At 41.3% G+C, this 25,419-nt stretch overlaps 3 protein-coding genes across 4 annotated transcripts; 1 reads left to right on the forward strand and 2 right to left on the reverse strand.

Moving 5' to 3' along the window:
* Window positions 1-11,228: 11,228 nt before the first annotated feature.
* LOC121696624 (gamma-crystallin M2-like) lies at window positions 11,229-14,038 on the forward strand. The gene is made up of 3 exons (XM_042077840.1): window positions 11,229-11,306; window positions 11,427-11,669; window positions 13,733-14,038. The coding sequence occupies exons 1-3, from the start codon at window positions 11,298-11,300 to the stop codon at window positions 14,006-14,008; spliced, it is 528 nt and encodes a 175-aa protein (XP_041933774.1). The 5' UTR covers window positions 11,229-11,297; the 3' UTR covers window positions 14,009-14,038.
* A 6,440-nt stretch (window positions 14,039-20,478) lies between these two features.
* On the reverse strand, window positions 20,479-21,385 carry LOC121696462 (gamma-crystallin M1-like). 2 transcript variants are annotated; one of them, XM_042077828.1, is made up of 3 exons: window positions 21,353-21,385; window positions 20,923-21,174; window positions 20,479-20,797 (listed from the first exon to the last, which is right to left on the reverse strand). In XM_042077828.1, the coding sequence occupies exons 1-3, from the start codon at window positions 21,359-21,361 to the stop codon at window positions 20,522-20,524; spliced, it is 537 nt and encodes a 178-aa protein (XP_041933762.1). In that variant the 5' UTR covers window positions 21,362-21,385; the 3' UTR covers window positions 20,479-20,521. The 2 variants fall into 2 exon arrangements, with proteins under 2 accessions (XP_041933762.1, XP_041933761.1); XM_042077827.1 differs by lacking the exon at window positions 21,353-21,385 and having other exon boundaries at window positions 20,923-21,192.
* Window positions 21,386-23,981: 2,596 nt separating this feature from the next.
* Window positions 23,982-24,799, reverse strand: LOC121688616 (gamma-crystallin M2-like). Its single transcript, XM_042068326.1, has 3 exons — window positions 24,796-24,799; window positions 24,406-24,704; window positions 23,982-24,254 (listed from the first exon to the last, which is right to left on the reverse strand). Exons 1-3 carry the CDS (start codon window positions 24,797-24,799, stop codon window positions 23,982-23,984), a joined length of 576 nt encoding a protein of 191 aa, XP_041924260.1.
* Window positions 24,800-25,419: the final 620 nt, after the last annotated feature.

Raw genomic sequence — 25,419 nt, forward strand, 5'->3', positions numbered from 1 at the left:
GGTGGGTTATATGAGACTAGGAGATCTTTAATATATTCTGGTGCCTGGCCATTAATGGCTTTGTACGTTAGAAGTAATACTTTGAAGTCAATGCGACTTTTAACAGGCAGCCAATGTAGAGAGGCCAGGATAGGGGAAATATGTTCATATTTTTTAGTTCTAGTGAGTGTGCGAGCAGCTGCATTTTGTATAAGCTGTAAGCTCTTTAGACAGGTGTTTTTGCAGCCAGCATACAGAGTGTTGCAATAATCAATCCTTGAGGTTACAAAAGCATGGATTCATTTTTCAGCGTCTGGTAAGGATAAGGACTTCCTTATCTTTGAAATGTTCCTTAAGTGATAGAATGAAGTTTTGGTAATCTGTTTTATGTGATTACTTAGTGATAGGTCTTGGTCAATTGTAACTCCTAAAGTTTTAACACTTGTGGATGAGGATAGTCGAAGATCAGTAAATGTAGCCTGTGATGACGATAGGATATCCCTCATCTTTTTAGGACCTACAACCATGACTTCTGTTTTGTCGGAGTTCAAAAGCAGGAAATGATTTGTCATCCATGTCTTTATGTCTCTTATACATGTGTCAAGTTTGGCTAACGGAGTTAATTCGTCAGGTTTTACGGAAAGGTATAGTTGTGTATCGTCCGCATAAGAATGAAATTTAATGCCATGTTTTCTAGTTTCAGAGCCTAGGGGAAGCATATAGAGAGAAAATAACAGGGGCCCTAGTACTGAGCCTTGAGGCACCCCATATTTTACCATAGTCTGGATAGACGGTTTATTGTGGACTTGTACAAATTGTCTGCGGTTAGAAAGGTATGATCTAAACCAAGCGAGTGCTGAGTCTTTAATGCCTATCAAATGTTCAAGCCTGTGAAGTAGTATGTCATGGTCTATGGTGTCGAAGGCAGCACTGAAGTCCAGTAGGACTAAAATTGATATATGTCCATTATCGACAGCAATGAGGAGGTCATTAAAAACTTTAACTAAGGCTGAGCAATGGAGTACGACTATCTGGTGAGACTGATTGGTTATTAATCTTATCTCTAATTGTTTCAATTTTGTCATTGAAAAAATTCATGAAGTCATTACTGTTTAGGCATATAGGGATAGATTTGGTTTCTTCAGTGTGGCTCTTCGTCAGGCGGGAAATTGTGGTAAAGAGAAATTTTGTATTATTTTTGTTTTCTTCGATCAGCAAGGAATAGTAGGTTGACTTAGCCTCGTTGAGTGCTTTTTTGTAGGTGATCTTTCCATGCTTGGCGGAAGACTTCCAATTTAGTAGTACGCCATTTTTGGCGCTGCTTGTTTGAGGGTTTTTGTCTGTGTGGTGTACCATGGAGCACGCCTTACTTGTTTCCTTACTCTCTTTTTTAGTGGTGCTACTGAATCAAGGGTTGAGCGTAATGAGTTCATTACATTATCAGTTAACAAATCGACCTCGGTTGGATTAAGGAAAGGGCCTTCTGATACCACATGGGTCCGGAAGGGGGCAAACGTTTCGTTTTTTCCGAGAGGCCGCGGCTGTAGTATTCAGCTAAATTGGGTACTGCTTATTGTAGTGTCATTGTAAAAGTAATTAGATGGTGGTCAGTTAAGGTCGGGTGTTGTGGTATAACTGTTAACCGCTCTATGCTTATGCCGTATGACAAGACTAGATCAATAGTATGATTATCTCGGTGTGTGGGTGAATTAACATTTTGACAGAACCCAACATGTTCAATTTAGGGATTGAAATGCAATTGTGAGACAGTCATTCACATTATCCATATGAATATTGAAATCACCCAATATAAGTATTTTTTTCAGTTTGCCAGTTTGGATGGTTAAAGTGGAAAGGAAATCAGAAAATTCTTCTAAGAATTCAGTGTAGGGGCCAGGGGGTCTGTACAATGTGACCACAGTTACAGGCTGATTAGTTTTCCAATCTGGGGGTAAAACATTTAGGACTAGAACTTCAAAAGATTTAAACTTGTGTGTAAGCTTGGGAGATGTGAGAAGACTAGATTGATAAATTGTAGCTACTCCCCCTCCCCTGCCAGTGTGGCGTGGTACATGATAATTAAGATGAGAGGGAGGTGTAGACTCATTTAATGGAAGGTATTCGTCTGGTTTAAGCCAGGTTTCAGTAAGGCACATAACATCTATATGATTGTCTGTAATAATTGCATTAACCAAGGCAGTTTTATTCGACAGTGATCGAATATTGAGTAAAGCAAATGTAAGTTGCGCTTGCGGAGGAATTTGCTTAGCCAAAGAAGTTTTTATCGTAATAAGATTGCTACGAATAATTCCCCTCGTGGGTCGAATAAGAGTTGACAGTCTTGGTACAGACACCCTCTCTATTTGGCTATGTATATCCTGTATATCTGGGTGGCTGTTAGGACAGCAGAGATCTGTGTAAGACATTATCTCTGCTTCCTGGACCTCTGGTTCGTCAGGAACTAGCCTCGGTTAAGTGACGGTCTATGTTCCTTGAAAGGAGAGAAGCACCCTTCGAATTGGGATGGATACCGTCTCTTTTCAATAGTCCAGGTTTCCTCCAGAATGAGCTAAAGTTATCTATGAAGCCCACATTGTTATTGGCACACCACTTTGCCAGCCATCGGTTGAGGTCTGAAATTCTGCTGAGCATTTCATCACCTCTTCTAATAGGTATGGGTCAAGAGAAAGTTATAGAGACAGACATCTGTTGCACGAACCTGCACACAGAGATAAAGTTTTGTATGGTGATCTCAGATTGACGCAATCGGACATCATTAGTGCCGGTGTGGATGACTATTTTCGAGTATTTACGATTAGCTTTAGCCAGCACTTTCAAATTTAATTCGATGTCATTAGCTCTGGCCCCAGATATCGATATTACTATAACCGATGGAGTCGCTAGCCTCACATTTCGTATAGTAGAAGCGCCAATGACCAGAGTAGCAGGTTTCTCAGGGCTAGCTAAGGGGGAGAATCTATTAGAAACGTGAGTAGGTTGGTGGTTAGCAGTGGGTTTCATTCATTTGGATATAGCTCCAGGCGAAACAGGCCCAACGGGCTGCTTTCGCTTGGGCTTAGCTCGCCTAACAGTCACCCAAGAACTATCCCCTTGCTGCGAGGGTGCTGTCATGGTTGTGCTAACTGTGCTGGCAACTGGTGCATCCACACAATTTATTGGGGGTTCTGCCACTAGCTGTTTGCTAATCTGATCCAGCGTGCGGATGCGATTCTCTAGTTCATCTATCCTCGCCTCCAAGCTAGCAATTAGTCTACATTTATTACAAGTAGCATGTCTACTAAAGGAGGCTGAAGAGTTAGCTAGCATGTGACACGCCAGGCAACAACGAGGTTCGGAAGGAGGAGAGGCGGTAGCGGCAGAGGACTCCGCCATCGTCCTTAAGAAAATTAGACAAGTAATAAGCTACACAAGTGGTTAATAGGCGTGTTCGACTTGAGGCAGATCTGTGCAGATCTGACTTGATGTGATGCATGCTGGGTTGAACACAATGCATACTAGGATGGACGCAATGCTTGCTGGTTAGAAATTCTGTCCGACTTCTGTCAGCTGGGGAGGGACTTACCACCGTGACACCATGTCACATGACCTTAAAATATCACGGGAGTCTTAGGGTGCATTCAGGGCACTTCGGAATGACAAGGACCGCCCCCATGGCTACTTTATTCATTTATTAATTTATTCATTCCTCCCAAGATGTAACTGTCATTGACATGTAAGACATACAGCAAAACACTATAGCAAGATACTGTAAATTTCCTTGAACTACAACTTTCATCGAAATAAACCGACAGTAAAAACCTTTTGTACGGTTTTCTCCACCAAATAGGCAATACAATACTTTGTCAAATGTGCATTAGATCCAAACTTGCAAATAGCAACACAGAACAGACATCTCTTATGTATAATGAATGATTGCTGATTGAAGAATTGTGCAAAGGAGTTTCACACAGGTGTATCAGAGATTCAGACTTATGCATGGAATCTATACCACCTGTGAAAAGATGTTTTCCTTTTGTTTAGCATGGGAAAACCAATAGAGTTTAGGGCTTTTGAATGACACCTGTGTTAACTGTTTTGCAAAAGGGTGTGAGAAATGTGTGAACCCAATGAAAATGTGTGAACACATTCGCAAGAGATGACTTCTGCTGTGCAAAGAATGTAGTCATGAAGATCAAGTGGGTTCCAGTTTACTTAAGCAGGTAAAAGCAATCGAGAAAAACTGTAATGTCAGGTTGGATGTGTTTAATAACTAGATGTACCGCAAAGTGGTACAAAATATGACCGTCGCTCAGTCCTGCAAATTCTCTCCGCAAAAATAAAGCACGCTTTTCAATTTGTCTCCATCCCCGACTCTTGCAACTTTTGTGTATGTTAATGAGTGTGTGCATGTGTGCGTTTGCTTTTGTGTATATGTGTGCTTCTCTGTGTATGTGTTTTCGCTTGTAAGTGTGTGTGGGGGGTAATGGTGTGTGTGTGTGTCTGCTTGCCTGCATGTGTGTGTGTTTTATGTGTTTGTGTGTGTGTGTGTGTGTGTTCGCTTGAGTGGGGGTAATGGGGTGTGTTTGTGTGTGCGCATGTGCCTGTTTGCCTGCATGTGTGTGTTTTATGTGTGTGTGACATGTTTGTTTGTGTGTGTGTGCGTGCGTGCGTCTTTATGTGTGTTTATGCGTGTATGTGTGCATGCTTTTTTGTGTGTGAGTGTGTGCATACCTGTGTGTGTGTGCCTGCATGTATGTGCATGTATCTTTATGTGTATGGTTTCATGTGTTCATGAGTGCGTGTGTGTGTGCATGCGTAGTGTACAGTCACTAAATGTACACTTGTACATGTAATGGTCCCCCATAAACAGATTTCCATGAAATTTGGCATGCATTCAGAGGGTGTCACAATGATCCTAATTCTGTGCAGTTTTGAACCTGTCACCCAAAGATACCTGCGACAATGCCTCGTTTTTGATTCTTCATTTTTAACTAGGTGGCGCTATACATCAAATGGGTGGATATGGGATGGGCTGACATGGCCCCTGGAAGCCAGCATACAAAAAATTGGTCATCCTAGGCCAGGGGTCGGCAACCCGCGGCTCTTTGATCCCTCTAATGCGGCTCAGCTTTTGAAAATAATTAATGAGTATTTAATTAAAATGTATTTTATTTTAGTTCGTTCATTTTCAAAATGTAATATTGTAGGTCTATCTGAGTAATTTATATAACTTTCCACCTCACTTGACTCCATAACTGTAGCCTGCACAATATTGTTACATTCAGGCACGCCTGAAGGTGTACGTCCGTATGCACTGTGCGTACCATCAGGCTACCCAACAACGAGAGAAAATTTCCCTTGTGTGTGTGTAATGTGTATTCACACCAAACTGGCCCACCATACCTTCCCAACTATGCACAGTATCCCATTGGCTGCATGCCATCCGGGTTTTTACAATTTTCTATTACGCAACTTAGTGAACACGTTATCAAAATTAACGCGCACACATTTTGTTTGAGCAGGAGACAGAATACGCACACAGGCACGCAACTAGGCTACTTGTTTTTTTACTCGGCTATCTATATGGTTATCAGCACACAATGTTGAGCTAATTCACTAACTCAGTACTCATCATGGATATCACAAGTTTAAACAACGAAAACAGAAAGTATGGAGGCAGCAAAGCTAGAGGAGTTATCCCAGATGGGCAAGAACAAGGTAGGCAATTTGTGTGCTTGTCAGAACATTAGACTGCATTACAACTGTTTAAAGCCAGACGTCACGGTACACTAGAACAAAACAAGGTAACTTTAGCCTGTATTGGGCTGTATCAAGTTGTCCAAATGAATAGTTTATTGTAGCCGTTGTTGTATTATTGCATGTGGATGTTGTTATGCTATGTAGGTTACTTTTTTGCTGACCAATGCACGGGGCTAAAACCGGAAACGGACCTTGCGGGGGGGGGGGTGATTTATCAAACAAAATCACCGATTTCCCTCCATTTCAGTCAACAAGAACACTTTAATTGTTATTGTTGATGTATGCGCTTGCTGTAGGCTAGATAATGAAAATGTAAAAAAGGAAACGTCAGCGACCACAGCTTGCGAGCCCGAACACAAGCGGGCTGAAATGGGAAAGTTTCCATCCAAAGACTGATTCTGAAAACACGAAATGAACTGCCCGTTATACTGTATATCGCACACTGCAACGAGTTAGTATTGCTGTGTTAACCCTGTTCAGTTCCACTTGCATATGACAAATCTTTCTCACATATGAAAAATATAAAGACAAACCTGTGCTCACGTTTAAGGGCAATTCCGCGCAAAACTGTCACATCCATAACGCCAACACAATGCCATGGTATTTAGTTGGCGTTATGGATATGACAGTTTTGCTTGGAGTTGCCCTTAAATGATGACAGCCTCAATTCTTGCATGAAACTTCACCTCACTGAATATGAGCCAGCCAGACTCCAAGGCCATCACCAAGTCTAATCTCTGGTAGGCCTAATGTTCAATTTTGCCAATGACATCGAAAATTGAGTGTTGTGTTGTTAACTATGATGTTACTTTGCATACCAGGACACTGGGAAAATAGGGGGTGGTGTTTAGCCTACATGGGAAACCTAAGGCCTATACTTCTGTCATTCCACTTTACATTTCAAGTTATTCATTTCAGCCGTCCTCGTTTAAAACGGATGCAGTCAAGACGAGCAAGTTTACCTGTGCAAGTTCACCGAGCACAGGCACCGTCAAAAGGCAACAATGTGCCGTTCATCCATACCTATTCTCACCGGCCATCGCAGAAAACGCCAGCATGACAAAAGAGGCAGAAACCTGCTTAACCTCCAGCAACTTAAACGGTCATCACCTACAGAAACCTCCTTCTCCATGGGCTTGTGGAACTGTCAATCCACAGTCAACAAAACGGACTTCATAGCTGGCTATGCCAACCACCTTTCGTTGGAACTCCTTGCTCTCACTGAGACTTGGATCAAACCATAGAACACTGCCACCCCGGCTGCACTCTCCACTAACTTTACACTATCCCACACCCCTCGCCCATCTGGACGAGGAGGTGGGACGGGCCTGCTGATCTCCAACAAATGGAAATTCACTCTGCTACTGCCTTCAAACAAATATGTCTCATTCGAATTCGACAGATTCAAAGCCCACCTACTCACAAAGCTGGCAAAGAGCTTGACTTGATCCTCACTCGGAACTGTAGCACAGACACCCTCATGGTGACGCCTCTCCATCTTTCTGACTACTTCTTCATCCAGTTCAACATCAGCCTGACAGAACAGCCTCCGGCTCCTCAGCCGATGGTCACGTTCCGCTGCAACATCCGGAACCTGTCTCCAACCCACTTTTCCTCTGTGGTTGCCTTCGGTCTACCTCCACTCAACACCTTCTCCTCTCTGGAGGTTAATGAGGCCACAGACTCGCTCTCCTCCACACTGAGCTCGTGTCTAGACGAGCTGTGCCCTCTTACCACAAGGCCAGCTCGATCCAAACACTCTCATCCATGGCTAAATGATACCCTCCGATCGCAGCGCACCAAACTCAGAGCCGCGGAGAGGAAATGGCACAAATCCAAACTAACTGATGACCTCAAAAACTACCACACACTCCTGACCTCCTTCTCAGCCAGCATCACTGCTGCTAAGAAGGCTTTCTACAATGACAAAATCAACAGCACTACAGACACTTGAAAACTTTTCTCAACCTTCAAATCGCTACTCAACCCTCAGCTGCCTCCTCCTCCATCCAGCCTTACTGCGGATACCCTTGCCTCATTTTTTACAAACAAAGTGGCGGCAATCAGCAGTCAATTCTCTACATGCCCACACAAGGCATCAGACTCAGATACCACACTCCTACAACCTCTTGGGGCTGCTGGAACATCTTTTTGTTGTTTTTTTGAGTATCTAGACTCCTGACATGTAGCCGTCCTACCACATGCTGGACCCTATACCTACGAGCCTACTTCAGTCCATCAGCCCGACCATCGCACCAGCTATCACACACGTGATCAATGCCTCGCTAACCTCCGGCACCCCTAATTCTGAAGCAGTGGCACCGCTAAATGAAGAGGAAACGCTGAGAAGAAAGTTAAAGTTAGCGCTACAGACACTCGAAAACTTTTCTCAACCTTCAAATCGCTACTCAACCCTCAGCTGCCTCCTCCTCCATCCTCACTACTGCCTTTCCTATCCAAAGGCATTGAACGAGCAGTCTCCAAACAGGTCTCTGACTTCCTTTCATAGAACAACCTTCCTTTCATAGATCCAAATCAGTCTGGGTTCAAAAGCGGCCACTCTACTGAAACGGCTTTGCTGTCTGTAACAGAAGCCTTAAAAGAAGCCAGGGTGACCGCTTGGTCATCAGTACTCATTCTGCTTGACTTATCGGCTGCCTTTGACACGGTTAATCACCGCATCCTTCTCTCTATACTCTGTAACATGGGAATCTCTTGTTCTGCTCTCTCCTGGTTTCCTACCTCACAGGACGCTCGTTTAACATATCATGGCTTGCTCAGCTATCTGCACTCCACCATCTCACCACAGGGTCCCCCAGGTTCTCTTTGCTATCTACACCACCTCCTTGGGACAGATTATCCGTTCGCATGGCTTCTCATACCACTGCAGTGTTTCCGCTAGATTTTTTTTAAGAGCATAGACTGTAATCTAATGTAACAGCGGTGTCTTCGCGGAGACATCCTCTCTCCAGTTTCATTTTTGCTGTTGTTGCGAGCGAGCTTATAGACTACGATATAGGAAATACTTTATACGATCAGCTTCAGAAATGAATGGGTTTTCCTTGGCCTGTGCTACACCTTTCCACCAAGTTGTGCGATGTTGACAAACATGCGTAGCACATGGAAGCTCTTGATAGCATATGCCACTAACGTCTATAAAAACAATATATTTATGGAATAAAACTAGACAGGTACCTTGGATTAGCATTGCTGTTTGTTCTTAAACTGCAATTTTCAGCAGCCAGCGGAGGGCATTTAGCCTACTATGCTTCCAGACAATATTTTGCGTCTCCCCTAATTCTGAAGCAGTGGCACCGCTAAATGAAGAGGAAACACTGAGAAGAAAGTTAATGCTTTAAATAGGCTACATCAATACAATATATATAAACTGAAACTGGACGGGCCATAATAACCTCTGACTAGTTTAGGCTACTTATTGTTAAATTGCAATGTGCTTCTGCCCTGATTCTGATACCGTGGTGGTATTAATTAAACCGTGGGGGGCCGCCATGCTGAAATAAACGTAGAGGAAACACTGCACTGCTATGCAGACGACACACAGCTCTATCTGTCCTTTCCACCTGATGACCCCTTGGTTTCAGCACGGATCTCGGATTGCCTCTCAGACATAGCTACATGTGACTCCCTGTCTGTTTCACCTACCAGGACTGCAAGAAATCTAGGAGTTGTTCTCGACAACCAACTAACCTTCTCAGATCATGTTGCCTCAGTCGCCCGGTCATGCCGTTTCACACTACAACATACGGAATATCGGGACTTACTTGACTCAAGATGCTACCCAACTTCTGGTTCAGGCAATAGTCATCTCACGACTCGACTACTGCAACGCCCTCCTGACAGGTCTCCCAGCATGCGCAGTGAAACCCCTTCAGATGATTCAGAACGCGGCGGCGCACCTGGTCTACAACCAACCCAAAAGGGCACGCTACCCTGCTGCTCATCCAGCTACACTGGCTACCTATGGCGGCCCGCATCAAATTCAAGTCTCTAATGCTTGCCTACAAAGTAGTCTCCGGTTCTGCTCCCGCCTACTTGAATGCCCTCATACAGACATACGCTACCTCTAGACCGCTGCGCTCCTCAGACGAACGACGTCTAGCTCTACCACCGGTATGCTCAGGCCAATCCAAACTTTTCTCATCTGTTGTTCCTCGTTGGTGGAACACACTGCCAGTTCCTACAAGGGCAGGGACATCCCTTTCCATTTTCAAAAAACTCTCTCAGCTCTTTAGAGAACATCTCCTCTCATAGCACCACTTACAACAAGTCTTGCTGATCCTAGCACTTACCAGCCGTCTTGAACTGACACGTAACTGTTAAAAACAGCACTCACTGATGCACTTATTCTTACTGTACTCTACCGTTTTTAAATTGTCCTAAATTGTTGAGAATTGCTTTAAAACTTAAACCTTTTACCATGTTGTTAGTCGCTTTGGTTAAAAATGCATCAGCCAAATGTAATGTAATGTACTTGCACTTTACTTTTAAAACTAGTAGAAAATGTATTAAAAAATCCTCTGTTGAATGAAAGTAAGTGTATGTTAAATATCCAAACTTTTTCTTGTAACCGTCTTTATGTGGCTCTTCTGAGATTTAAAAAAATACATTTGGTAAAAGTGGCTCTCCAGGCAAAAAAGGTTCCCGACCCCTGTCCTAGGCGCTACGGTTCTCGAGATATTCACAGAAAACTGTGTCCGGCCATCTACTGTACAGGCCAGTTGGTGTACAGTCTCTAAATTAACATAATGGGTTACACATGAGAAAAAAAAATCTGGAAGAAAAAGAAACTCTGACTAAACCTTCGCTGCGCGGCGGTCATAATAATTGCTATTATTCAGGCTACCAGCATCTGCATGACCCATAAGTCCTAAACACACAGGGCAAATTAAGTGGAAGCATTGTTTCAAGCATGACCTTTGTGCCACCACCACTCACTTAGGACCACCAGAGGGCAAATGGCAAAGCCAGCCAAACAGTCACATATTACAGTATGGTCACTCACTCTCTTGGCACGGAGTCAGTTCACTGAGCAATGGAGCAGTGTGCTGGACTTGATCCAAATCCAGAGAACCAAAACAATATGGAAAACACCAGGCAAGAGGACCCAGAGTTTCAGATTTCTCTATTATTGAATAGTGGCATAACTATCAGTTTCAAAGTATGATTAAAACTGATGTGACAAATATAATGATTGGATAAGAACTAAATTATTAAATTATGTTTTGACTCCCTTTGATAAATGTATAATTGAGAGTTTTCCCAACCACCTACCTAAAGTTTTATGGGTGCAGTAACATTAAAAAGTCTTAATCAAATACATCCGTGTAATGAAGTGACAGTTTGTTGAAATGACAATAAGGTGACTAGCATTGAGAAGGAACATAAATACCTTTTGTAATTTGGCATCAATGCATTCTTTTCAAAACAGCTGACATCTCAACTTAATTGACAAAACAAACAATGTCTGTTTTCCTACAGGATATAAAAGGCCTCTCTACTCACCTCACTGTTTCAGAGACCTCATTTTTAAAAACACAATGGGAAAGGTAAGGCCTTCATGTGTGTGCTTTTCTATACATGTTCCTTTCATTTGTTGCAGGGAGTACACAGAACAATGGCACCCGGGAGTGTGTCTACTATTCAACGGCTTCCATCTTTTTTTCTAGATAATCTTCTATGAAGACAGGAATTTCCAAGGGCGCTCCTATGAGAGCAACAGTGACTGCACTGACCTTCACTCCCATTTCAACCGCTGCAACTCCATTCACGTGGAAAGCGGAAACTGGATGGTCTATGAGCGCCCCAACTACATGGGTTACCAGTACTTCCTGCGCAGGGGTGAATATCCGGATTATCAACGCTGGATGGGCTTTAATGATTGTGTTAGGTCCTGTCGTACGATCCCTCAAGTGAGCTGAATATATATATATATATATATATATATATTTTCTTTTTTTTTCTATCATTTTGATTTACAGAGAAAGAGCAACCCTTGTTGGCCATATGTTTCACTAAAGGCCACGCCACAACACTTTGTGAACACAGCGAGCCAGTGATAGGTCAATGGATTTAACTGAGGAAATGGACAAATGTAATTATATTTAACAAATCTATCACATTAGGCACCAACTTTTATCACAAAATGAAATATGGACTTGGATGTTTTTGAACACTACTGAAAGTGGAGATGGAAATGTCCTCGCTCTACTATAGGTTGCATCACTGGCTTACTGCAGTTGCTTCAAACGGAAAACACAAGGTGCCAATACAGCTAAAAATCTTGGTTGTATTGTTTTAAATACACAGTAATACTGTGAGTAGGCCTTTTCCCATATACTTTTCAATCATATGAGATGCTGTCAGGTCTGCAAGATATTTTTCACATGATGTTCTAGCGTACTCTGAAAAATGTACTGGGAAAAGCAGGCTGATTTTGTAGCTTTTTTCAATTGAGTATAGTTTTCTTTTGTCCTGCACCTGCCAGAAGGTGGGATGTGCACACAATAACTGTTTGCTGATTTTCTGGGTGAGCCTTTATTTTGAAATTGAAATTTACATACAATTGGTTTCGTACTATGGTCATTACAGGCAGGGAAAGGAACAGTCAACTTTGAAAAGCTTGGTAGATCCCCTTGTCGCATCGACATATCTTCTTTTGAAGCCAACAAGAGCCTGTGACATGTCTCCTCAGAGTTTCAGGATTATAGATGCAAAGGTTTAGAACAAATGGGTAACACTTTACTTGACAGTATCAACATAAGAGTGACATGACACTGTCATGTAAGTTTCAGCAATATAGGCGCGCTCACTCACATACTTACCACGAGGGGCGGTGGTAGTGTAGCGGTTAAGGAACTGGGCTAGTGTGCAGTAGCCTAGTCTGAAAGTTGTCGGTTCAATTCCCGGCTTCCACCGTTGTGCCCTTGAGCAAGGCACTTAACCCCATGTTGCTCCGGGGACAATGTAATAGTTGACATATGTAAGTCGCTTTGGCTAAAAATGCGTCAGCCAAATGTAATGTAATGTACTTATTGAAGTATTTTGGGTGCGAGTTAAAAATGTCAATCTAGAAGTGGAGGAAAACCGTACTCTCTTGTATGTTACTTTTTAAAAGGATTTATTGCACCATGCCCTTGACTACAGACATGTTCGTAGGAGTCGATTGCCGAAATTCACAATTTCGTCGCTGTTTAAAAAAAAAAAAAAAAAACATAGTCCAGTCTATACAACTTCATTTCAATTTCAAAAGAAATACTGGACTATGTTTTTTTTTTTTTAAACGGCGACGAAATTGTGAATTTCCAGGGCGTGTTACTCCCATACTTGGCAATCGACTCCTACGGACTTCCCCCTAAAGATGGCAGCAAAGATGGCAACATTTCCGGAAAGGTACTGGCTTGATGAAATTCATTCTGGACTCTCTATCCGACCACATAAAGACCTCGGGATACTTCGGTTTGGCTTTAGGGACCCTCTACTCACTACCACGTAAGTGTAATGTTGTTTGGAACTGTAGAAGAGGTATAAAAATAGCGTTTTGTAGCGGCGAAATAATATGCCCTTCTCATTTCCACGCTAACGAGTTTTGACTAAAAACGGTAAAATCGAACTTTCTCAAAACACATCCGAATGACATGATTTTGATGTCAACTCAACGTGTGTACTCCCAATCATCCGTAAATTGCTCTAAAGTGCATTTTACTCCAGATAATTCCTTTAAGCTAAAAAACTTGCATATTAAGCTAAAAAACCTGCATAGTGTGCCTTTAAGACATGTTCATGACAGTGTCATGTCACTCTTATGTTGATACTGTCAAGTAAAGTGTAACTGAAAAAATATAATTTCAAGCTGTCACAGTTGACCCAACATCTAAACCTTAATCTATAAATTTATCTATACATCTATAAAACAAAAGGCTACTAGTTGGACAAGAAGTCAGAATAAATTTTTCTCCTTCTCTTACACTTACAGCACCAGGGATCCCACCGAATGAAAGTTTATGAACGCTCCGACTCTGGTGGTCAGACGATGGAGTTCACAGATGACTGCCCATCCCTGTATGATCGTTTCCACAATAGCGACATTCATTCATGCAATGTCATAGATGGGTACTGGCTCTTTTATGAGCATCCCAACTACAGGGGTCGCCAGTATCTGTTGCGGCCTGGAGAGTACAGAAGATTCAGTGACTGGGGTGCCATGAACCCTAGGATTGGTTCCATGAAACGCATTTCTTACTCTAATTGAGTAGCAAAATAAAAGAAACAGCCAAACTAATGGTGTATCGTGTCATTATTTTGCCACTCAGCACCAGACTTTCACACAAGTTCATGGTTTTTAAGTAAAGGTTTTACTGAAAACAGGCAATATTTCTTGGTCAGTTTTGTGATATCCATACTACTGTCACCACAATTTTACAGAATTACACAATATTCTCCACAGAAGAGTCAGTTTAAATACAGTCGTTTTGTATAATTAACAGTGGTATTCATTTCTCCATCCATCCACCTCTTGTTCAGTATACTACTGAGAGTCCTTACATGTATGTAACACTACTCCTGCCACCTATGAAAGTCATACGATAGGTCAATTAGCTATAGCATATTGGCTGCAAGGCCGCCATTTCAATTGCCCCTTTCTCCCCTCTATCTCTGTGACATTAAACTCTACAGTGCAACCGGAAAGTTTTCACACCCTTTCAAGTTTTCAACATTTTGTTATGTTTCAGATTAATCTTAAAATGGATTCAATTCATATTTTTTTCTGACCAATCTACCAATCTACACACAATGCTCCAACAATCCACAAAAAAGCAGGTGTTCAGAGTGTTTTGTACATTTATAAAAAAAATAAAAGACTGAAATATTCCATTTACATACAGTAAGTAGCCTACATAGGCGGAGTTTGACATTCGAGCCAGGGGGGGCAGACAAAAAAATAATAATTGTAGCAGCTGAGACCTGGCCTACCACTTGGGGAACACAGCATGAGCACATATGAAGAAAACAAACATGCTAAATAATGAAAATATAATTACATTGTAACAATTTAACAATTCGTCCTCATGAAATCCAATGCAGCACGGTTGTCTTGAAACGCAATAGACAGGGCAGGGGTGTCACCTAGCAGTTGAAAACATTCGGGGCTTAGCCCATAGAGTTGCTGCTCACTTTTGATAAATTAATCCACCGCCTCTAGCCTCATTTGCGCAACATTGATTGAATATTTTGTACAATCATATTTTGTCAATTAAAGAATGTAATGACCTGTTGCCATCTTGACACTTCTGTTTGCTATTAAAAACGAACTATATAGCCTAGTGTAACGGATGCCAGCTAGCTTAGCTGTGCTTGTGAAACGTTTGTAAACCTCCGACGCCTCAAGAGTGCTGCTGGCATGCGAGCCACCTAGCAGAGTGGAGTTTTAAATAACAAGATGCATCGGTTCATGCATGCTTAGCTTAAGGAGAACGAGTCATTGAAAACTCACATTCGATTCTACAAAGGCAAAGTAAGTAAACTCCAAACTGTAGGCTATTGAGTGCAGGGCAGACTTAAATCATAGCGAGAACTCCAAGAATCAAAGGAAGTGTTCACCTACAGTCTGATGCCTCTCCAAAAGCAGAAACGAAGCGCAATCACGCCATTATGTTAAGACATGTTAAGAATGACATGAAAAAAAGCGATCACAGCGATCAGTAGGCCTAGATGCACTAAAAGGGTCATCTAGCCAGGCCTACGCGTGTCACATTCACCAGCCAGTTCCAAACAGGTGAACAAGGCTTTGCCACTTTGTTGTTTAAACAAAGTGGAATAAAAAGTCCAAATCTACACACAACGCAAAATCAATTAGTAAGTTGACAGGACATTTATATACATGGCATTTAGGCAACCTTTATTGCAACGTTGGTACGGCAAGATGTCCATACTAGTGCAACAGTAATTTTTGCGTTTTTTGCGTCCTGCATGCCTCGTCAGGTTGTAATGTCACTTTCAATGTGAAGGATCGCAAGAGAAGAAAACCTGGCTGCTCCCATCATCAACCGCAGCACGTTCCTTACATTGTTGTTTTGTGTTATTTAATTTTTTTAAATATCTGGTTATGCCAGACGTATTTCACAAATTTTTTAAACAATGCAATTACCCGTTTCCCCCAGGGGGGGCAGTGCTCCCCCTGCCCCCCTCCCCCCCCCCCCCCCCCCCCCCCACTAACTCCGCGTATGAGTAAGTATTCAGACCCTTTGTTATGATGCTTGCATTTAGGCACAGGTGGACTCCAATCAAGTTGTAGAAGCATCTCAAGGACCAATGATAGAAGCAGGATGCACCATAGCTCAATTGCAAGCGTCATAACACCAACACTTTTTTTGTGGAGTGTTGGATTATTGTGTGTAGATTAATGAGGGAAAAAATTAATTGAATCCATTTTAAGATGAGTCTGAAACATAACAAAATGTGGTCTGAAAGGGTCACTTACAGTTGTCACATGTATGTTTCATAAGTACTCACTTATGGACACTAGATGCATGATGCATGATGCATGGTTCATTGCAGTGAACAGTTCTGTACAATCATGCTCTGAATGTCAGATCAGTTCTGAGGTTTATTCAAGGGGACCACCTGGTGGCAAGGATTTGCATCATTAGTGGGTAAACTAAAAAATTGAAAGCTTTAAATGGCAGATATTTTGGGCTGAATATTTTGCAATGGGCAATTTCAGCCAGAGAAAAGATTTACTGAAAATGTTACTTAATTTACATCTTGGTGTCGGGATAACAGTCTGCTGCTCGATGTCACAAAAATCAAGGAGCTGATAGTGGATTACAGACAGCTGCAGGGAGAAGAACATGCACCCATTCACATCAGGAGTGCAGCTGTGGATAGAGTCAAAACAAAAGCTTCAGATTCCTGGATATAAACATCAGTGAGGATCTGAGCTGGACACCATATTGGTGTGGTCACAAGGACAGCTAGACAGCAGCTCTTCTTTCTGCACCGTCTGCGGAAATTTGGTATGGACTGCAAAATATTGACCAACTTTTACCGCTGTACAATAGAGAGCATTCTGACTGGTGGCATAACAACATGGTATAGTAACAGCACTGCCCAGGATCGAAAATCGCTACAAAGAGTTCAGATCAGATCAGCACAGCGCATTACAAGGACTGAGTTACCATCCATCCAGGACCTCTACAGCCAGCGCTGCAGAAGAAAGGCCAAGTGTATGAACCCAGTCATTCTAGCCACTGTCTTTTCACCCTCCTGCCTTATTTATGAGTACATGATAATAAACTTAATTGATTATTCAGCTTGTCATTGATTTCATGCAGCTCACTCCACAAAACACAGGGGCTACCAAATCACACACACACACAATTTGCACAATGAGGCTATGACAAAAATACAAGGAAATTATGATAGATTATGATATTGCTTCGTATGTTGATATGTTGCTTATCGGATCATAAATGGCCACAGCAAAAAAGAGGAAGAAGGACTGAAGAATTTGTAATATTAGTTGAAATTTGGTATCAAAGAATTTGTTGGTATTTGTTGGTGCCCGCACCAAAGGCTTGCGGTTTGGCTAGGTATGTTGCTGATATGATCAAAAACGGCCACAGCAATGAAGAGCATCAACTGAAGAATTTGTAGGTATACGTTGGTGTTAGTGGGTGCTTGTATCAAGGCTATCAAAAATCCCATGATATCCAAGTTAACTACAGTAATCAAGGGCTTGTGGTTTGTCTGGTTATGCTGCTGATCAGATCATAATCAGGCACAGCAACGAAGAGGAACAACCAAAGAATTTGTTGGTAGAGAACCCATCATAAGTGTTGAGGGGGGTGGGTCTGGGACACCAGATACCACTGCTATGGAGGAGCGGAGGTTATGGGCCTAATTCAATGAAACACCGGCTCAGCCCTGCACTCTAACCAGCAACTCGCAGCACCTCGGAATGGGAGTTGAGCATGCTGGCAATCGAGTTAAAACCCCAGGTGCTAGCTCTCTCACTAACATAGATCTCTTAAGGCATCGGGAGGTTTTACCTAACATAGGCCTACATACTGCACAGCTATGTATCAGCTGGCTACCAGTACACTCATTCCCCTAAACCTCACTCCCAATCTGGGTCATGACACCAATGTTGTGTTTACCCTGCAGCTCAGTGCTGCACTCGCCCTGACTCGAACCTGCAACTCGCAGCACCTTGGATTGAGACCGTAGCGTGCTAGCAATCCAGCTAAAACCCCAGGGTGAGAGCACTCTCATTAGCACGTCTCTTAAGGGATTGGGAGGGGAGATTTACCTAACATAGCCTATATAGTCTACTGCACAGCTATGTACCAGCTGGCAACAGTCACTTATTTTTGGTTGTTAATTGGCTATGTGAAATCCCCTACCTAGGAATTTAAAGGGGAACTATGCATTTTTTAAGCTTAATTTACCTTAACTGAACAGCTTCGGAGTCATTGAAATGGTTATATGATTTTTTACGGGTTGAATGGTGGAGAAAGAGGAAACGGCAGACTAACAGATTGAGGAGTGTCGTAAAATATATACTCTGAAGCTGTAGGGGGAGCTCTGCAGGGAAACCTGCGAGCAAAAAAACAGTGAGAACAGTGAAGAAATTGTCAAAACTGCATAGTTTCTCTTTAATATCTCTCCTATGTGTATTTGAAAGACTAGACTTTTTTTTTCTAATGAAATTAAATAATTTTTGCTTCAAACATGTGTTTGATTTCTCACAACAAAATAAAGATAATCACTGCATACATTTTTTGATAATTGAAAGCCTTAAAGGGATATGCCACCATTTAGAGAAATACGCTCATTTGCCATTTTGTGTCTGGTGTCCCTTAAAGTATATATTTTTGGAATGCTTGCAGTGTGTAAATGATATTTAAGCTATAATAAGCTGTATTCCACCCTTCTGTGTGCTTGGACTTACAATTAAGCTAGTCACTTTTAAACGTGATGCTAGCAGGCGAGATGCTTATATTATCACATCGATTTGTGTTTTCTGTAGGCTAGGCTACTGTGTGACATTGGTTTACACTACAGCAAAAAACAACAACCTACTGGTTTATGACATCAGCCGCTACATCGTTTGATGTACCAGTTTAAAGGACTAGTATGTAGGAAATAATGGAAAATAAACTGTAACCATTCCAAAAATGATCACCATATGTTGTCAGAGAGTAAGGAAACACGATGAATTGAAGTAATGGCTTATTTGACAACATTACTCTAACCCGTAAAACCCATGAAAAAAATGAGTTACGGGGCGGAATCTCTTGGAATTTTCGTTTATGTTTTGAACGATTAATTCTAGAATAGCGTATTAATAATGGGCTAGCGCGTCCTCCTATTTGGGTTGCCAAATTAGCAAAGGCCAACTGTCAACAGCTGTCATTTGTAGTCATGAACGCCTACAAGAGGCAGGCAAATTTCCAAAATTAAAACAAGAAACAAATTAAGTGGACATCGGAGGAGCTTCCTGAGATGGTGACGTCTTCGTCAAACGAAGAATATCAAGTCTGACACAGAGTTGGCCATATTTCTCCACAACAGGTAGCCTAGGCTAAACTTCATCTGCATCGCTAACTTCAGCTAAATATGTAAGTTGGTTAGAGAGGTATTTTTTGTTTTCACTGTTTAGATAATGTGTAGCTGGGTCATGGTTGGAGAAACGTTAAAGCAGCTGCAGGTCAACTAACGTTATAAGTCTTCATTACATCTGGCAACCCAGAAGAGGCTCGCGTCTGGTAGTCTTGAGAACGTTCACCAGTGTTTTGATTTTGGCCTACAGAACGTTCGGTAACAATCCTACAAATCGCACCTTTACGTTTAATTTCACTGCTAGTTATACCCCTGCTGGAAGTCATAAGTCAATGAACCTTTTCCAGACCCACTCCCGAAAGACCTCTAAAGTTCACCTACAAAAAGCAACTAAAGCTGCCATCTTTGCCCATATAAGGAGATCCGGGTGTTAATTGAAGCTATGGCAAGTTACATTGTAAGTTAGCTCTGGAGTAGCAAAGATCAAAGAGTGCCGTTCATGTACCAAAGATCACAGTATCCACTTGAAGGCAGAGGACAAAACTGTGTAGAGCAAAACGTCTGCATTTACGATTTCTTCAACCCCGCAAGAGTTTAACAGATGTGATAATTCATTTTCCCATAGAAAAAATCTCAACTATGAAACTATGGTGAGCTGGCAAAATGTTCTGGTGCACACGAGACACTTTCTGGTGTGCATGCGGCACTTTCTTGTGAAAGTTCCTGGTGTGCACCATGACATTGATGCTTTGAGTTTGTGGTGCGTAGAATTTAATGGTCATTTTTTTCGCCCATAGTTAGCAGAACAAATGGTATAAAAAGAAATACACGGACAAGGAGTCCAGGAGTCCAATTTGTCTAACTCCTCTCTTGAGTCTTCACTAAAGAAAGATATAATTTTTGTTTCAATTGGATATCTTTTAGTGGACTCTTCATATTTTGGGTTATTGTCTCTCTCTTGTTTATTCTATGTTCTTTAGTAGAAGGCATTTTACTTATGTTATACTGATGTGCCCTCTAATGCCTATGTTTGGGAAATGCTAAATGTTTTGAAAGGCTGTGAAAATAAAGAGCACATGCATTTGTTCAAACCAGACCTACATTAAACCACAACTCCAAGTATTTCTTGAATTATTTTCTTAAATTTATTTTGCGACTTTTTTTACACATTTTTTTATAAATTAGTCATTGTAAACAGAAATTAACACATGTCAGTGATGCGCCTCATGCTCTGGAACCTCATGTTGCTCATTCCCATCTCCCTGAAGCTTCTGTACTCGCCAGGCCTCATGTACATCATTCTGCCTCTGAAGTGGGGCTGCTCATACATGAGCCAGTGGCCATCCATAACATTGCAGGACTGGCAGTCAGACATACGGTAGCGGTCCATGATGGAGTCACAGTCATCCATCAGCTCCATCATCTGACCACCGAAGCTCTCCCTCTCGTAAATCCTCATTCTGAACTGTCCTCTGTGCTGTAAAAGTAATAAAACCATTTGAACATTAAATTGCTGTATTTTTATCAGTGTATGTTTCTATGCATATACCAGCAGATGCCCTACCACTTTAATTTTGAATGGAATAGATTTTGGTTACTTACATGGGGGACCATACGGCAGGACCTGATGGTATCGAAATTCATGTTAGAGCCCATCATACGCTGCATATCAGAGTACTCGCCCCTCCTCAGGTAGACCTGGTTGCCCATGAAGTTGGGGCGCTCATAGATCATGAAGCAGCCGCTCTCCACCCTGCAGGAATGGCAGCGGCTGAGGTAGGAGGACATGTCGGAACAGTCGCTCATGCACTCATAGGAGCGCCCCTGGAAGTTCTTGTCCTCGTAAAACACGATCTGCAACAGAGAGAACATGCACAACATGACTAATTTGAACACATTTGTGAATTACAAACCCTAACAGACTTGTATATTAGTAAAAAGTAAAAATGCACCTAAACAGTACAACTGGATATATTCTGAAAACCATTTTTTCTTGAAAAAAATAATCAATGACTAATCTGAAGATGTGTACCTTGCCCATGTTGATGGTTTAGAGAGCTTCAGTTTTGGTGTACTAACCCTGTGTTTGAGCTCTGTTTTTATACAAAAACCAGGGGCCCAACTTGTGTTGTTATTCAAATGTCAAAAGCTGATGAATTAGCAGTATGGCCATCTGCTGAATGGACCCAATGGTGGACCCAAGGAGAACAATGGTCGGCATCCATGCATTTCTGGCAGCGTTTATGTCCATTGTCAATGACAATATAAGCAGAACTATTATTCTGTGTTGTCAGAATGTTCTCTCCCACTGATTAGTCATCTCTGCCGCAAAGGCTACTTAGTGGGAACCAATACCATTTGCAAGGACGAGGTATGTGTCGTCAAATGGTCTTCATGGCGTTTTATTAGGTTTTCTTACTGACACCAAAGTAAAACTCTGTACTGCATTCCCCTGCTCTTTAGGTGGCCATAACAGAGACATGTATTTAATAACAAAAATATTTGTTGGCGCAAATCATCACGAAAAGCTCCTATGATATCATATCTGTGAGGTTTAGCACAAGTTTATAACAAGGGGTTTATACACAGGGCTGTTCACAGAGGACACTGTTCATTTGTTCAATTTATTTATATTTAACAGTTTTGTGTAGTTATGACCTACTTTAGTTTCAGCATTGACAGGATATATGATATACACATGTACTTTCAAGGACTACATTATTTAACAGTTCAATCAAACAATAAAGTATTCATATAAAAGTGATGATGTAAGAATTTACCCCTTGGCATTCATTTTCAACATCTCAAAATCAAAAAAGGGTGCACTCCAAAAACGTTCTTTTTAATATTTCCTTTAGTAGCGACAGAGATTTCAAACAAAATGTTTCAGCCTTTAGGCTTCATCAATTTTCAACATTAAAATATATATATACAGTATATCTTCTTCAGTGTTATTTTTCAATGTGCAGGATTTCAGGCCAGGTGTGTCAGGTTGTCCGAAGCGCTAGGAGAGGAGGTATTCTTGGAAGAGTTAGGAAGAGTTCGTTTTTTGAAGACAGAGAGGGACTTCCCTGTCCGCCCTGCTTGATGTTCGTTCCACTCCATTTTCCAGCATATCCACAAGCAATATCCCTATACTATGAGTCAGAATGCATCAAAATTAGTTTGAATCCTTGATTTTAAGGTTAAAATCACATAGGGTTTCATTGTAATTGTGGTGAGACATTCAGCAGAGGTTTCTTGGACTTGGCTTGACTCGTAATGGATCAACACAGAGGCACCACTGGGGGGGATTCTAAGGACCCAGCACTGACTGTGGGCCCCCAAAGATGTAAATGAAGACCACAAAGTCTGTTAAATATTTATTTTAGTGTGTATAGCTGATGCACATCTGCACATCATAAGGATGTGCACTTCTGTTGGATTCTCATAATATTTGACAGCCATTTGCTGTTAAAAGTTCTCAAAAACGGATGGATCATGTCAAGCTATTTCAAATGCACAGCATACTTTGCTATATTCAAAAAACAACTTATTGAGGTCTTTACTAACCTGTAAATAGCTTCATGCTTAAGAATGATATCAGTAGGTGGGTTTACATTGACAGTTTTTTTAGTCATTCCAATGAAACTATTCCTAATGAAAAGTTTTATTCCGATCAGGTGCTTAGAAACGCTCGAGAATCTTTGATCGGAATAGCTGTTGTTGCTTTGCTTTGCTACAGCAGGCCACCCGATTGACCGTATGGCTGTTTAATCGGAATAAGAACGGAATACATCACCCCTTTCATTCTGATTACAATTTTAATTGGCAGTTTTATTCCGATGAAGGTGTTATGTGTCATTTTTATTCCGATTGAGTCTTTATTCTGATATATCGGATTAAAAGTGTCCATATAAACCCACCTACTGTTTTATAAAAACAAGCTGAGAGAATTATATAAAGCTACAGGCTATCTTGTACCGAAAGACTTCAAACACAGAATTAAAATGTCCTTACTGATGATTATGATTATCATAATCACTAATATTAATGATTATTAAGTACGCAGGATATCAGAGAAAGGTTCTTGAATTAAAAGTGATGGAAAAAGACTAAACATTAAATAAACTCAAAATAACAATAAAGACACCCTTCATTGAAGGGTCCTACTAAACAACTTTCTGAGGCATTTAACTTTAGAGGCAATGTTTTCTTAGTGTTGATAAAGTTTTAAAGTGTTGATAACTTTACTCTTTAATATCAGGCATTAAACATTTAATGCTGCGACTGGTCTTGATGTATCATGTGTTTGAGTAATAGGCCGATTGTATTCATTCGGGAACCATTTTAATTTTCTACTTTGAAATCTACATTGTGTTAAAATGATGTCCATTAGGTGTATTTTTTTGTATAACTCTCTTTGATTACTATTTTTTCACAAATCAAATATCCTGGACAGATAAACTAAATACACATACATAATGGTCTTTATCTAAACTAACAGATATATAATGTATATGAAACAGTGAAGGGAATTTTTACTTAATAAAGTACTCATAGTGAAACATAATAAAAAATGTTAATGACTTTAGATTACTGTTTCATAAAAGAGAGATCCATGCATAATGAAAAATTCAAGGACATTTAATTTATTTACAGTACAAGAAGGTAAAGAATGGCTAAAAGTCAGTGACCCTTCTGAAAGAGCCAACAATGGCGCTGGTAGCACACCAGTCACGGTATCTTCTGTACTCCCCTGGCTTCACGAAGTACTGTCTGCCCCTGAAGTTTGGGTACTCGTAAAAGATCCAGTAGCCGTTCATCACGTTGCAAGAGTAGACATGGCGGTGGTGGAAGCGGTCAGACACGCAGGGACAGTCGTCCATGAACTCCATCATGTGACCGCCGAAGTCGGCCTTCTCATAGATACGCATCCTGTAGGAGCCACGGTACTGTTGACATATGATACGACAGAGCGGCAGTTACTGGAATTGCACAGATGATACTAGAATTACACTGTCAGTCAGTCAGTCCGTGAACAGCAGGAGATGCCAATAGATATGCTGTTTTGCATACAGAGCAAAACTGTGCACAAGTCCTTACCATGGGAATGACTTTGCAAGATCGGATACAGTTACTGAAGCCCATCCACCTCTGATAATCTGGGTAGTCCCCCCTCCTTATGAAGTATTGGTGGCCCATGTAGTTGGGGCGTTCATATATCATGAAGCAGCCGCTATCCACCTTGATGGAGTTGCAGCGGCTGAAGTACGAGTGCAGGTCTGTGCAGTCATTACTGCACTCATAACTACGACCTTGGAAGTTCCTGTCCTCGTAAAAGATAATCTGCAAAAGTCCAGCAAATCGGGAGATGAGTACACATTCCAGAGTAAGAATAAAATCTTAGAGATAATGACAGAGGGGTGCAATTGGTTACAGTCTGCAGTATTTTGTAAATGGCTCTACGGGGGGGTACAAATAAACCTACCTTACCCATGGTCTCCGTTGGAGAGATTCCACATGTTTTCCAACCTTTTTATACCACCACTTGACAAACAAAGCATTGTTATTCAAATGAACACATAGTTATAAGTCAGGGTACAGCCACATGTTGACCTTTTTGTTAGACTACAATATTGGTTCAGAAATATGGACTTGTATTTGAAAAAGGATAAATAATTACTGGTTTGGTGTTTTGACATGCATGGACAAAGGAAAGGACTAGTATAGTATCCACATGTCCACGGGACAATGGCAACAGAACAATATAGAACATCCTTTTAGCATTAATAACGTTAGGTAACAGAGAGAACAGCCTTTCACCCTCACCTCTCATCTGCATCTCATCTCCAGCCCACTTCATGTAAATCAGCTCACCTTCAAAATAGGCTCTACTATAGTCTGGGAGGTCTTCAGAGGTGGAAATCCATATTTTATGAAAATTGTTTTCATTGTTTCTCAGGACTACTAGAACAATAACTGATGTGCAATTATAGATATGGTTCTATGCAAGGTTTGTGAGAGTAGCCTACACATTTTTTGTGATTTTCTAATTATCTAATAATGTGTAAACTGCATGCGACAGAAACTGTACATCGTTTTTTGTGATTGTAGCTC

The sequence above is a fragment of the Alosa sapidissima genome, chromosome 2 (assembly GCF_018492685.1).
Source record: "Alosa sapidissima isolate fAloSap1 chromosome 2, fAloSap1.pri, whole genome shotgun sequence".
NCBI lineage: Eukaryota > Metazoa > Chordata > Actinopteri > Clupeiformes > Clupeidae > Alosa > Alosa sapidissima.

Coding starts and splice junctions, on each gene's coding strand:
- LOC121696624 (XM_042077840.1), top strand. Junction 11,670..13,732: donor CCTGTCGTACGATCCCTCAA/GTGAGCTGAATA, acceptor TTACACTTACAG/CACCAGGGATCCCACCGAAT.
- LOC121696462 (XM_042077827.1), bottom strand. CDS start 21,192: ATGTTCTCTCTGTTGCAGATCGTGTTTTACGAGGACAAGAACTTCCAG. Junction 20,798..20,922: donor CCTGCCGTATGGTCCCCCAT/GTAAGTAACCAA, acceptor TTACTTTTACAG/CACAGAGGACAGTTCAGAAT.
- LOC121688616 (XM_042068326.1), bottom strand. Junction 24,255..24,405: donor CTTGCAAAGTCATTCCCATG/GTAAGGACTTGT, acceptor ATATGTCAACAG/TACCGTGGCTCCTACAGGAT.